Source organism: Balaenoptera physalus, assembly GCF_965194825.1.
Source record: "Balaenoptera physalus genome assembly, chromosome: 14".
Lineage (NCBI taxonomy): Eukaryota > Metazoa > Chordata > Mammalia > Artiodactyla > Balaenopteridae > Balaenoptera > Balaenoptera physalus.
In genome coordinates, this window is record NC_138893.1 from 86256395 (window position 1) to 86270679 (window position 14285).

At 51.9% G+C, this 14285-nt stretch overlaps 1 protein-coding gene across 6 annotated transcripts in view; it reads right to left on the reverse strand.

Moving 5' to 3' along the window:
• PALD1 (phosphatase domain containing paladin 1) overlaps window positions 1–14285 on the reverse strand; it is a 95497-nt gene that overhangs the window by 52926 nt on the left and 28286 nt on the right. For all 6 annotated transcript variants that reach the window (XM_082424454.1, XM_082424450.1, XM_082424451.1 and 3 more), the window contains one exon: window positions 2641–2854. In XM_082424454.1, the coding sequence (XP_082280580.1) occupies window positions 2641–2825 (185 nt within the window). In that variant the 5' untranslated portion in view covers window positions 2826–2854. The remainder of the gene's footprint in view (window positions 1–2640; window positions 2855–14285) is intronic.

The following is a 14285-nucleotide window of genomic DNA, read 5'->3' on the forward strand; positions in this document are numbered from 1 at the left end:
CCCTTCCCTCCTTCTCCCTGTCTAGCATCCAGAAAGGACGGCAGAAAGTAGATGCTGATGATGGTGGGGCAACAAGAGAGGAGGAGCCTGACTGATCATGGAGCAGCCACATCAGCCTGGAGTAGCTCCTGGACTTTTGTGTAGAGAGAAGCTTCTGTCTTGTTTAAGGCCTCCTTAAACAAGGCTTAACAAGAACCATCCCAGACGGTCCCTCCATCAGATTGTCTCTGAGAACAACCCCACACCGACAACCCCCTAGCACAGTGCAGTGGTTCAGGACCCAGGCTTTGGGGCCATGTGGCCTGGGTATGACTCCAACTCCACTGCTCAGTAACTCCAGGCTTTGGAGTTACTTGCTCTATAGCTCCGTTTCCAGTAACTGCAACCTCCTAAGGGCTGCTGTGAGAAGACAATGTGCTAATGAAGTGCTTAGCCCAGTGCCTCGAAGACTGTGATCGTTTAGTAATCTAACTACAATTACTAGCAGTAGTTCTACCTCCACACAGGGCCATTTCAAACAAAACCCACAGCTTTCTGTAGATGTTAAACCAGGGGGAGCGCTGTGCACTCAAGACCCAACAAGTTTCTGTGCTGATTATAACAATGAATAAGACACAGCCTTCCAGAGCTCGTGATCTGGGGTCTGAGCCTCTTTACAAAAGGAAAGGCAGGGTGGGGGAATGAGTGGGGTGGGGAGCACTAGACAGGAGTCCAGAGACCTGGGCTCCCTCGGCCAGCTCTGCCTCCATCACACGGGACCCGTGGCGAGCAAACCCTTCTGCCTCTCGAGACTCAGTTTCTGTGTCTAGAGATCAGTTTTCACATCTGATCTAATAGCTATCAGATCAGGAGTGAGCAAACCTTTCCTATAAAGGACCAGATAGTAAATACTTTAGGCTTTGTGGGCCACGCAGTCAGCTGCAACTACTCAACTCTGCCGTTGCAGCCTTAAGCGTCCGCTGACAATATGCAAATGAGCGGGAGTGGCAGTGTCCCAATGAACTCTTATTTACCGAAACAGGAGATGGGCCTGAAGGATATGGTTTGCCAGCCCCTGTACTGGATGATCTTCTAAGGTCCCTTGAACCTCAAACAAGCTACAACCCAAGGATCACTGGGTCACGGCTGGCTCCAGGGAGCACACAGTCTCACTACAGTGGATTTTTGAAGCAGACGGGTGACTGTCCTGAGCCACACCACGCTTAAATATTTTGAATGTCATCCCCACATATCCTGATAAGGAAACTGAGGCCCCGAGAGGGAAAAGTATCTGCCCACGGTCACAGAGCAGGGCAGAGGCAGAGCCAGGCCCAGGACACGAGGTTCCAACACTGCGCTCAAGACCCGAACCTAGTTTTGTCATCTGCTAGTCCAAATACTATATATCAAGTCCCTTTTTTCTTTTTTTAATAAGTTTATTTTATTTTTTTTATTGCTGGCTGTGTTGGGTCTTCGTTGCTTCGCGCAGACTTTCTCTAGTTGCGGTGAGCGGGGTCTGCTCTTCGTTGTGGTGCGTGGACTTCTCATTGCGGTGGCTTCTCTTGTTGCGGAGCACGGGCTCTAGGCGCATGAGCTTCAGTAGTTGTGGCTCGCGGGCTCTAGAGCGCAGGCTCAGTAGTTGTGGCGCACGGGCTTAGTTGCTCCGCGGCATGTGGGATCTTCCCGGACCAGGGCTCGAACCCATGTCCCCTGCATTGGCCGGCAGGTTCTTAACCACTGAGCCACCAGGGAAGCCCTCAAGTCCCTTTTATTTAACATCTCTTTTCCTCCCCTTATCATGAGCACAGTAACGTATTATGACTGCAATTTTCCTGTCAGGCCTAAAGGCAGCAGGCCGGATTTATCATTCCCACTCCTCAGGTTTCTTTATACAGAAGGCCCCATCTGCTAACTTTCTGCCAAACGTCTCTGCGTGGAACACATTTAATTCTTAGCTCATCATGTCCCACTTCCTCCATCCTGGAGGGGTCCAGAGGCAGGGAAGCTTGGTGGGCAGATATGGTATAAGACAAGGCTTCCTGACTCACCAGGAGACGGATCCAATGCCCCTTCTGTCTCCCTGGCCTCAGGCTCCCAGCACCCGCTCCTTTCCTGGGACCACAGGACGAATGCAGTGTGTCCAGGTCTCTCAAAATATGGGGCCAGAACAAACCCTCAGCCCCCTCTGGGAATGTCCTTGAAGGGCCTAATTAGGAGAGTTGACCAACAGCTTCCAGCTTTTTCAGCCCAAGGCCCTTTTATGGCCCGGTGTTAACCTCAGTTTCGAACCATAATTACAGGTTGTGGGGGGGGGGGGAAAATCTACTTTTTATGCATCTAAGAATTAAACTTCCTTTGAAAACGTCAGCCAAAAATTACTCTCAAAAGGGTGTACCCCCTCCCCCAGCCACTCTTCCCTCTCCACACTCCCTGGCACTGTGACATGGTAAGTAATATGGGCTAAGAGACCCGCAACAGACACCGGCTCTGCCACCCACTTCCTGTGTGACTCCAGACCAACTGCTTAACCTCTCTGGGCCTCAGTATCTTCATCTATGAAAGCAGTTTGGAGACGTTAAGTGCTGTATGCCACCACCCCTCCAGGCAGCTCCCCCCAGCCATGTCTTCAGGGGACACGGTCACGCTCGTCCTGCCACTCACGTGATCACGACGGGGGCCACCTTGTTGGGGATGATGGACTTGGCCTTACTGTTGTGCAAGCCCGTGGTCTGGAAGGAGTGGACACTGAGTGAGTGCCGACCGTCCATCGTGCCGCCGTTCTGGAGGCCCTCAAAGGGGGCGCTGGCTGAGACCGTCTGCTGGGCTGTGCTGGCCGTTGTACCCATAGTCTGCCGGCGGCCTCAGGACCCAAGACCTGTGGGGCAAGAGGTCAAGGAGGGCGTGGGAAAAGCCACAGCAGGAAGGGACCCAGCCCACCCACCATCCCTACCCTGTGAACAGATACACAGTCTGAGGCCCATGAGAAGGCCAGCTCACCCTGCGGCTGGAGACAGAGGGTGGGTTTGCTGCCTCCACGCCGGTGCCCAGCAAAGCACATGTTCGCGGAGCACCTACTGTGTGCCTGGCCCCCTGCTGCTGCCTTGGGGGGAGTTATGGACATGGAGAGTCAAGAAGATGTAGCCCCCTGACCCCTTACAGCTTACACTCCCCTAGTGAAGATAAGACAGGAAGGGGTTAACCATCCCCATCAGGGCAGGACCTAGGGCTCCAAGTAATTGGGTCAGGCCACATGGAGGCCACGCCCTCTAGACTGGGAGAAGGAGGAGGCCGTCACCAGAGGGAGAACCAGAGGCAGAGGCAGAGGGAAGTCTGGAGGCAGATTTGAAGGATTTGGATGGGAACAGGACGCAGGAGGATATTCTAGCCGTGAATGTCACAAAATGAGGCCAGGGAAGTCCAGATTGGGTGAGTTCTCAGCAGATCAAGGGTTCAACAAAAGCACCAGGCCCCTGAACTCTACAGCAATAACCTCAACACCATCAACATCTCAACAGCCAAAGCTTTTGCCCAACATCTGGCATGCCAAGCATCCTCGTGGATTCCCAATTCCTCTCACAGGGCTCTCTCCTAGGGAAATATTGATAGTTAAGGATGCGCGTAACAAGCGGGCTACAAGGGTGTTTTGTTGATCGCAATGTTACTTATAGTAACAAAACACTGCAAACAGCCTGCAACGGGATTTGCTGAATAAATTGTGGGGTATCTCTAAGGTGGAATGTTAAACAGCCTTAAAAATATCTTATTGACTGATGTGGAAAGATATCTAGGAAACAGGAGTGGAAGCAGCAGGCTGCAAAGCAAGTACAGGCTATAATCTCATTTTAATGCATGAACATGTATCAGGAGAAAAATCTGGGAGGAGGCACATCAAGATGCTAACCCGAGTCATCACCTGGTGATGAGATTACAGACAATTTTTATTTTCTCCTTTTTCCTTATCTGCATTTTCTGATTTTTCTCCTCTGAACACTGGGTAATAAAATCTATTTAAAATAAATAAAAAGAATGGCTGGGGAAGCAGGCCAGGAGAGCTGCTAAGAGCTGGTAGAGGGTGTGGGGAGGACTGGCTCAGGCGTCCAAGAACCAGGGCCGCTGGGAAGGGGAGGGAAGGGGCTGGGAATTCCACACAGACCCAAGAGAGGGGGCGACAGACGTGGGAGACAGAGGCTCAAAGAACTTTCTGAGAGCCCAGCAGCAGCTGGCCCCATGTGGCGCTGACGGACCAGGATCAGGAGGGGGAGGGAGCGACCTGCCCGGCCAGCCCCCACCCCCGACCTGCACCCTGAGATACTTCCCCTCTGAGAACACAGAGGCGATAAGCAGTCTTTAGAACCTGACGACTCCCCTCCGCTCCCCAAGCTGCCCTCAGCCTGGCATGAGCTGTTCCCCCTCAGGCAGCGGGGACTACCTGTCCCCCACCATCCACGCTCCGCCCCTGCCCTCTCATAAGCAGCAGCGGCACCTCAGGCAGTGGATGGTGGGGTCAGGGGTCAGCATGTCAGTCTGAAGGCTGAGCTCACTGCGCCCTCTCCCCTCCCAGATCCTGAGTCAGAGCTCCTGGTCCCAAGGCGGGCGCTCCCAGGGCCTCCCCCGGCTGTGCCCTCAGGCTCCGCCTCCCCAGAGCCACCTAGACAGAACGACCGCTCATTCCATCCCTCCCAGCACGCCAAACCACCCCCCTCTCGCTCTCCAGTCTGGAAAGGGCTCCCCACCTCTCTCCGGCCCAGCCTCGTCACCCCTGACAACTCCCAGCAGCTGGGTGACAGCGCTGCTAACACGCCAACCTAGTGTTTCTGTAAGAGCCTCATCACGACTCTCCACACCCGGTCCAATCTCTCTCTCTTCTTGTTTTTCTCGGTAGAAGGTGGAAGGAATGAGCCTCTGTTTCCAAACAGAAACACAGGAGCTCAGAGCGGGTGAGGGGCTGCACAGTGGACCCCCAGCTGACCGTCAGCAGAGCCAGGACCTTCTCTCCGCTTCGCCTGCCACAGCAGGCCCCCAACACGGCTCACCAACTTTCCCCAGACCCCTCTCAGCAGCCTGGGCCAAGGAGGCATGGGTGGGGACAGCCTCCTCCCAGAACAGGACTCGGGAGGCTATCCCAAAGGAGGGAGTGACGGACAGGACATGGGAAGGGCCTGCAGGAGGCAACAGCTGGCTACAGCTGCCAGGCCAAGGCTGGGCCCTGCTCCCACGGGGCTGGGCCAGGCCTGGAACCTCCATCTCGCCTGCCCCTCGCCTCCCCCAAAGCTCCAGCTCCTGCCTTCTTCGTCTCTCAAGGGCTCCACAGGCGGTGACAGGCCCCAGCCGGTCCCTATAAGGACAGCCCGGAGACAATACAGATGTGCACAGCTGCAGGCGTGGGGGAAAGACCGTATCGTCTGAAAGTTGACCTGTCTCCAAAATGTCTAGAGGAGGGGGAAACCCTGGGATTCCCAGGCTTCTCACTCTGCAACTCTCCCCCTGAAGCCTCTCCAGCCCACCTAGAGTGAGCCTCGCCAGCAAAGGACCCTTCATCCTGCTGGCCACATGCTGTGGGGCCTTGGGCAACTTACTTCTTCCCCTCTGGACCTCCGCGGCCCCAGCCATAAAATGACAGTGAAGGATGGGACAGTCTGAAGGCCCCTTCCAAATGGATCTGGCTCCTAAGATTGGCAGTCCTAGTGGTGATACCACTGCTGTCCACTGCCAGGGCCAGGGGTCAGCAAGGGCAGACATGTAGGTGGGGTCCCTAGTGCTCAAACCTCTGCTGGGGCGAGAATCAGGGTAGACTAGGATGAGACTAGATAGTAAGATGGGGGGGGGGGGGGTTGTCTAGAGCCTGGATGGTTTTGCAAACAATTAGGCCTTATTTTCCTAACTTCTAACTAAAAGCTAACATTCCCTTAACCACAAGTGAAGGCCACTCCTGCTGTGTCGCAAAGCCCAGGACATAGTCACCACTTATCTCAGAGACGTTTTCACATCACACAGCAGCCATGCAGGTATCTGGAAACGTGGCTTGCACTCATCACTCCCTTCACGCCACTGTAATTATCACACCTGAGTCCCCTGCCCCCCAGATCTCGGGTGACAGGACCGGCCAACTCTGGGCAACTCTGCGCCTGGTGGTCTTGATCCCCCAGAGTGGGATCCAGATTCACACAACCGCCTTTCACTCAACAAGCGTGGAGAATGTGACGATCTGAGCGAGAAGCCTAGCCTCACGTTACGAAGCCAGCTGTAAAGAAGCTGCCATGCCATTTGCAAAATGGGGTTCTCCACACTTGGGACCATCGAACCAATCGCAAATGCCTGCATGTCCACCATGCTGGCCACATGCCCTCAAAGGGACACCCCAGATGAATGTCCCCATCAAAGCCAAGCAACAGTAGCCTTGACGCTGGTGTGTCTTTAAAAAAATAAAATTTAACCTTAACTCACTTAATGGATTATCGTGTTAACGCAAGAATATCTAAGGACACGTATTACTACATCACAAGTTTGTTCTTTAGTATTTTGATAGCACTCTCAATAAAATTTACTCCCTCTGTAATCCCAAATATTTAATTTGTGCATTTAAAAACATCATTCCGAGAAGGGAGCTGTGAGCTTCTGCCATTCTGCTACAGGGGCTCTTGGCAAATAAAAAAGGGAACCACTGCTTTAAGGGAAGACCATGCCCCACCAAATACAGGCCCCCTTCCACGTTTCTCCTTTGCTTCTGTTTGTTAACATTTCAAAGCACCTACTAAGTGCCAGGCACCATGCTGGGTGCTTTACAACATATGGTGCCCCCTACACACAACCCTATAAGGTTCGGGCCTCACTGTGTCCATTTCAGGTGAGGACAGCTGGCCTTTGCTAAGTGGCAGCATAAGCTTGCCTCCCCGTCTCTCCACAGCTGAGCCTGACGGCAAGAACACCCCACACACTCTCCTCTCCCTCTTGGATCTGCTTGACCGCCACTCAGGGACCTTAGGGACCCCCATCCACTCCACTCTCTGCCAGGGCACCCAGACACGACCTCCTAGAGGGGAAGAGAGACGCACAGTCTCCCATGCAGGGAGCGAGGACTCCAGACTCCATTTCACCCACAAAAGTCCTCAGTGACCAGCTAAGAAGCCACAGAATCATCTGGGCTGCAGTTACAACAGCATTTGAGAAAGTTCTACACATGGACGTGCCACCCTCCTGCCTCTGGGCAATCACACAGCAGTCAGTCCCTGTCGGGAACCAGCTGCAAGCTGACACAGTCCTTGCAGCTTAAAGCATGGCAAAGTCCTGCTTAATTCTTGACAGGACCCGAAAGAGTTATTAGAGAAGATATGAGTCTTGGCCCATGAGGTTGCTTGCGGTTTCTCTAACTATAGTTTGTCCATGGCATATTTTGGTAATCACAGTCTGTTCTCACGCATGTTTATATTCTGGTTCGCAGTATGTTTTGTACTATAACTTCAACATTAAGGAAATACTGTCTGACGATTCTGTCTTGTGATTTTAACAAAAACATGTATTGCCTACTGCAATCTATAAAAAGAGTTTTGATGGGAAATAAAGGTGTGTGTGCTTGTACACCACCCTCCTGACCCCGTCTCTTCTTAATCCCCTCACCTGCTCTCAGGACTTGTTCCTCAGTCTAACAGCGACTGACAAGTCCCGAGAGAAAAGAAACCACCCTATGGAATCTTTCACAGAGAGGTGACCTCATTTCTCCAAGAAGAATCAAACTTCAGGAGCTGGAATATTAGCTCCAAGTCATCAACTAACTGCCTGATGCTATAGCATAAACGCCCAGCTTGCCGGAGCAGTGAGCCTCTCGTCAATGGCTGTATTCAAGCCAAGGGGATGCTGCAGACAACCATTCTGGGTCCTAGAGTGGGGATGACAGACAAGAGGTTCAACAGCTGATTCCTAAGACCCCGGACCTAAACATCGCAGGAGCCCAAGTCCATTTCTTTTCATATGATTCTTAGTAGAAGTGAATCATCACCATTCTGGTCTCAGTTTCCCCATCTCTCATCCAAAGCTCACAGTCCCCCCTCTCCCATGTCTTCTGTCCTGGTCACGGAACAGCAGCCATGACCTCCAGCTTGTCAAACCCTACGGACTTGGAAAAGATGAATGGTGGCTTTTCCAAAGCAGAGTCTGGCTCTTGCAACTGAAGCAGAAAGCTGGACATCTGCTCCTGACCCAGCCACCACCCTGCCCCATCCCTTTCTCCTGCCATTCCTGCCCGCCAGACCCTCTTGCAAAATCCCAAGTCCTGCCTTAGGGAATGCTGTGATCACAGGAACTTCCACAAATGGCCGTCACCAAGGCCCCCAAAAGCAGAGATTCAGAGCTGGCTACACCCCTGGAGGTTACCTAGTCCAACCTTCTCTTTCTACAGATGAGGAAACTGAGGTCCAGAGAGGGAAAGTGATGCGCTCCAAGTCATAAGGGAAGAGGTCATAAGGACAAAACTGGGACGCAGGGCTCCTGCCTCCCAACTCCAGGCCCCCTGGCTGGGCCATGCTGACTCTGGCCTGAGGCAAGGGGAAGCTTTTACAGTGAGCGCAGGAAGATCGATTTGAGCAGACATTGTACCGCTAGCCAAATCAGGGGGTGTTGGTCAAGTATGTGATTCCTATGCCTACCCTGGGTGAGCAGGAAGGGGAGGGTCTAAACAGGGTGCCTGAGATAGCCAGTGACCCTGAGTGTTGACCCAGAGGGACGCCAGGAGGGCCAGTGGGTGGACCTCTGATTGCAAAGCATTTGACATATATTATCTCATTTAATCCCGACCAAAAAAAGAGGTACCAACTCTTACAACTCAATATTAAGTTAACCAAAAATCCAATTTACAATGGCAAAAGATTTAAAGGTACATACGGATGCCAAATAAGCATATAAAAGATGTTCAGCACCTTATGTCATCAGCAAAATGCACTAGAATGACAATTTTTTTTTTCTCTTTTTTGGCTGCACCGCACGGCATGTGGGATCTTAGTTCCCTGACCAGGGATTGAACCCATACCCCCTGCAGGAGAAGCATGGAGTCTTAATCACTAGACTGCCAGGAAAGTCTCATAGAATGACAAATTTTAAAAGGCCAACAACATCAAGTGTTGGTAAGGTTGTGGAGGAACTGGAGACACGGTGCTTAAGTGTAACATCGCACAGCCACTTTGGAAGACAGCTTTGTAGTTTCTTACAAATTTAAACATACAATTACCATATGACTCAGCAATTCTACTCTCAGGTAACTAACTACCCAAGAGAAATGAAACCATGTCCAGAAAAAGGCTTGTACACAGCAGCATTATTCATTGTAGCCCCCAACTGAAATCAACTCACATGTCCATCAACTGGTGAACAGATGAAGAAAATGTGAAAAACGTGCACATTTATACAATGAAATACTACTCAGCAATAAAAAAGGAACAAGTTACTGATATACACATGACATGGGATGAACCTCAGAAACATCGTACTAAGAGAAACAAGCAGGCCCCGGACACTTCAAACTATTTGGCTCCATTTACATGACATCCAAGAAAAGGCAAAACTACAGGGGCAGAAAGCAGATCGATGGCTGTCAGGGACAGGGGAGTCGACCGCACAGGGGCTTGAGGGCACCTTTAGGGGATAGAATTGCTCTATGTATTGAATGTGGTGACTATACACAACTACATACATTTGCCAGTGGTGAAGTGCACACTTAAAATGGGTGAATTTTGTCGTATGAAGTTTGCCTAAATAAATCTGTTAAAAACAAAAGGAGCTTGCCCCCCTCATCACACCTTCCTCCTTAGCTCCGCAACTCACCCACTGTTCAACCTCAGCCAAGCTACCTCTCTGGACCTCAGTTGCCACATCAATGAAATGGGGACAACAGCAGTACCTCCCCTGAGGGGTTGCTATGAAGGTTCAACAATACAGTTGACCCTTGAACAACACGGGGGTTAGGGGCGTTGACCCTCCGGGCAGTCTAAGATCTGTACCCGCAGTTCCGTGTACCTGGATCCAACCAACCACAGATCGTGCAGTAGCTATCTATTGAAAAAACCTCACGTATAAGTGGACCCGCGCAGTTCAAACCTGTGTTGTTCAAGGGTCCACTGTGTAACTATGAAAGTCCTCAGAACGGGGCCTGATCAGTGAGTCCTCCATAAAAATCAGCTGTTATCATGCACTGCAGAGGTGGGGGCAGGGATCAATCAGACTCTGGAGCTGGGCTGTGCAATACAGTAACCACCACCGCACTGGCTGCTGAGCCCTTGCGATGTGGCTGGTCCACACTGGGATGTGCTGCAAGTGTAAAATACACACTGGATTCGAAGACGTAGTACAAAAAAAAGTGAAATATCTCATTAACAATTTATTATGTTGATTATATGTCAAAATGATAATATTTTGATATACTGGGATTAAATAATACATGTTACTAAAATTAAGTTCACCTATTTCTTTTTACTTTTTTATGTGGCCAGTTAAAATGACACGTGGTGAAACTAACACAACATTGCAAACCAACTATACTTCAGTTAGAAAAAACACGTGGCTCACTTTATACAGGTATCTCCCATTTTTTGAAAGTTCGCTTTATGCCACTTTGCTTTTACAAAAGACCTACATTAGTAACTGTTTCCGCTAACCAAGAGAAATCTGAAGAGGATTTTGCTTTTACCACAAAAAAAAGTGGAAAACAAAAATAGTGTTGAGCGTTTGTTTTGCAGGAGCCGTTACAGGGGCCGCGCACCCCTCGCCAAGCTCCTTCCCAGGAACCACTCTTAACATCTCAGCAGCAAGCCCAGAGGTTTGAACTGCATCGGTGCACATCTGTGCTTTATCCAACTTATTTTGTGCATCGTTAGCAAGTGCATTTGTCCTAAGGTAACTGTTTCTCCGCTGGATGCCACTTCAGCTAACGAAGCTTCCACAGGAATGCTCTACCTTCGGGTAGCGGGGAAACCTGTACTCCTGTTGGACTGTGCTGCTGAGTCTCAAGTTCTCCGTGGTCCTTGAGGGCCCCTCTCGGCAGCTCAGGGTCCTCAGAGTTGAGCCCAATGCCTGCTGCAGGCAAGAACTTAAAACCCTCTGTTTGAGGCATGAGGAAACCCCGGGAAGGCAGTGGCAGCATTTCCATTTAACAGATAGAAAGTGAGAACTCCCCAACACCCTCACACCTAGTTGGGGGATCCAGTGGTTTCGACTCTGTGTGAAGCATGGACTCTGGGGCCGAAATCTGGCTGATTCCGATCTTCTCATCTCTACCACGTATTAGTCGTGTGGCACATGCTTAACGTCTCTGAGTCTCAGTTTCCCCAACTATAAACTGGGGACCATAACTCTACCTCCCTAATTGGATCTTACGGGAATGAAGTAAGTGAATGTGTGTTTAAGGCAACACCTACCCAGCCCAAACACAGCGAGGGCGCGACTCACCAGCAGCCCTTCATATCCCCCCAGGCCCCACTCTGCCTGCACTCTCTCCCCACCTTCTCCACATCCCCTCCCTGCAACCACGGACTGGTACCAGATCTAAACCTCCCAGGCCAGGGCCAGGGCCGTGCCCAGACATTGCCTATAAAAGGAATGGTCTGAGGGAATATGTGGGCTCAGCAATCCCCTGGCTCTCATCCCGGGCAAACAACAGGGCAGAGTGGGGCTGGGCCGCAGCAGCTGCCCTACTGTAGTAACACAGAATTACAAATCTCCCCGTTTCACTCTGCCCGGTGAGCCATCTAGGGAGATTTCCATCTGCTTCTGGTCTTAATCAAGAACCAAGAGAGCCTAGCTCTGCTCTGGGGCCTTGGGCAAGTCCTCTGACTGCTCTGAAAACCCACCCACAGATGAACGGGTTCGCACCCTTAGTCGGTCCAAACTGCTCTGCCACCACTGGTCACTGGCCCCTGCCTAGAGCAACTACAGCAGCCTCCAGGAGTCTCTCTCCTTCCCTCCGGAAGGATGGATGACCCCTGCAATCCGTCCTCCATGCAGCAGCCAGAAGGATCTCTAAAGTCCTAAATCACATCGTTAGCCCTGCTTAGCTGTTTCCTCTTCTGCAAAGTGGGAGCCATAAACCCTGTCTCGCCTCCCTCAAGGGCTGTTGTCAGTTGCAGAGACAGAAAAACCACAAAGACACAAAAAGCCCCACCAGACTGTAGGAATGGAAGGATTACCACGGGAACACGGACGATCACAGGCAGAGGGCGCTCGGGCGGAGGTCATGTCATTTCCTTCCATCACACTGTAACATGCAAACCCCTCAGCCCGGCGGACAGGCCCTCACCCCTCCCTTCGCTATGATGCCCCAGCCACTGGCCACGTCCTCCTCCTCCTTCCAACACCCCAGACCCTCTCCTACTCACGAAAGCTTCTTACCCACCACCCCTCCACCTGGAGCACCACGCAGCCTGCTCATGTGGCTGCCCCCTCCCCTAGTCTTGGCTCAGACGTCCTTCCTCAGAAGCCTCTCTGAGGTCCTGGCGATGCGGTCTGTCCACACACACCCCTCAATTCTTCTCCAGCTTATGACCTCCTTTTATTTTTCAATCGCCTCATTGACGGGATTATGTCTGTAGCAGCAGCCTCCCTGACTTCCCAAGAGCAGGACGGTGCCTAATTTGTCCACACCATGGCCCCAGCACCAGAACAGTGCCCAGGTCCCAGTAGATGCTCAGGAAATGTTTCTGAGATGAATAGATGACAACCTGGGGGCACCTGCAGCTCTCAGGACTCACAGAAGAGCGAGACCCGGCATCAAGGAGCAGGTCTCAGTGCACAAAAGAGGGTGCGGCGGAAGATGCTCCCACCCCGCACTTTCTCACCTGGACTGCCCTCCTCCCCCACATTCTACCCGCCCAGCTCCTCCAGGAAGCTCTCCCAGACTGACTACACACCCACCCCCATCCCTCAACTCCCACAGCCCATTGTGAGCATCACAAAATGGGACATTCCATTCCATTCCACTGCATGCTGTTCCCAGCAGGGGCCATCCTGTGTCCTTCCTGGCTCTGTCCCACTGAGGGAGCCAGACACACAATTGTTGATGGAACAAATCAGCTCCATCACTTCACCTTCCCACCCTGCCCGGCTCCTTGTTGATGGGACCAAGGATGGCACCCAACAACAAGCAGGCACAAAAGGGGGAAGATGTTTAAACATTATGGTACTCATTCCTGAGCTGGGGGACTGAGTACGGTATTTATTTTCTTTTTTGCTTATCCATCACTTCTAAATTTCCTACAGTGAACATGATTACTTTGGGAATGTTTTTAAATGCGGTTATGTGTAATAGTTTCAAAGTTGGACAAAGGTCACAGCTCCTCACCCAGTGCATCCCCCACCTCACCCACCCCCAAGTCCCCCTGTGCTCCCTCGGCTCAGGGCCTTTGCCACCCTCTGCCTGTGGTCATCCATGTTCCCATGATAATCATTCCATTCCTGCAGCCTGGTGGCGCTTTTTGTGTCTTTGTGGTTTCTCTGTCTTTGTTGCTGACAACCACCTTCAAGGGAGGCGAGACAGGGTTTACGGCTCCCACTTTGCAGAGAGGAAACAGCTAAGCAGGGTCAATGACGTGAATTTCCCCAGGCTACGTGGCTTAGTAGAACCAGAGTTCTGATTTCTGCTGCGTCGTAGCCCCTCACCTCATGTCTCTGGTGGTCACCCAGACCAATCCCTTCGCAACTGTTGCCCCTTAGCCTCCTTCTTTTTAAAATTAGGACAAGATCAATTTTTTAAAAATAAAGCTGTCTGGGGTCTGAGATTGCAGGAGACATTCACCAGCTAAATTATATGTTTCTGAAGTGTTTTTAGTTTTTCTAAACCAAAAAAAAAAAAATAAGGTTAAAAATTAAAAACAGAAGGTGGATGAATGTTTGGAAATAGTGCCATGTGTCCATCAGGTGGGCTGCCTCCGTGAAGTGGGCCTTGTGTTCCGGGCTTCAGCCTGCAAACCGGGCGGAGCCTCTGGAGGTGGGGCGAAGGTGGGCAGAGTGACCGGGCGGCCAGCCGAGGAGCTGTGGAGAGCGGGGGCCGGTGTGGGGCAGCAGCGGAGCCGGGGGAATCACCCTGCAGATGGACCCCTGGGCCGGGAGAAGCTGCAGGTGGAGCAGCAGGCCCCGCCCTCGGTGAAGGGGCAACAAGCCTCCCTCTCGGCTCACCTGACAGGCGGAGGGCAGAGAGGGGGCGCCTGCCTGCTCCGCGGCCAGCAATAGACCCTGGAACTTGCTACCAGGTGCTCCAGTGGGGCTGGGGGTTCCTGGAATTCAGGACCCTCAGGAAAGAAAAGGGCCCTTTCCAGCACCCCTAGTTACCT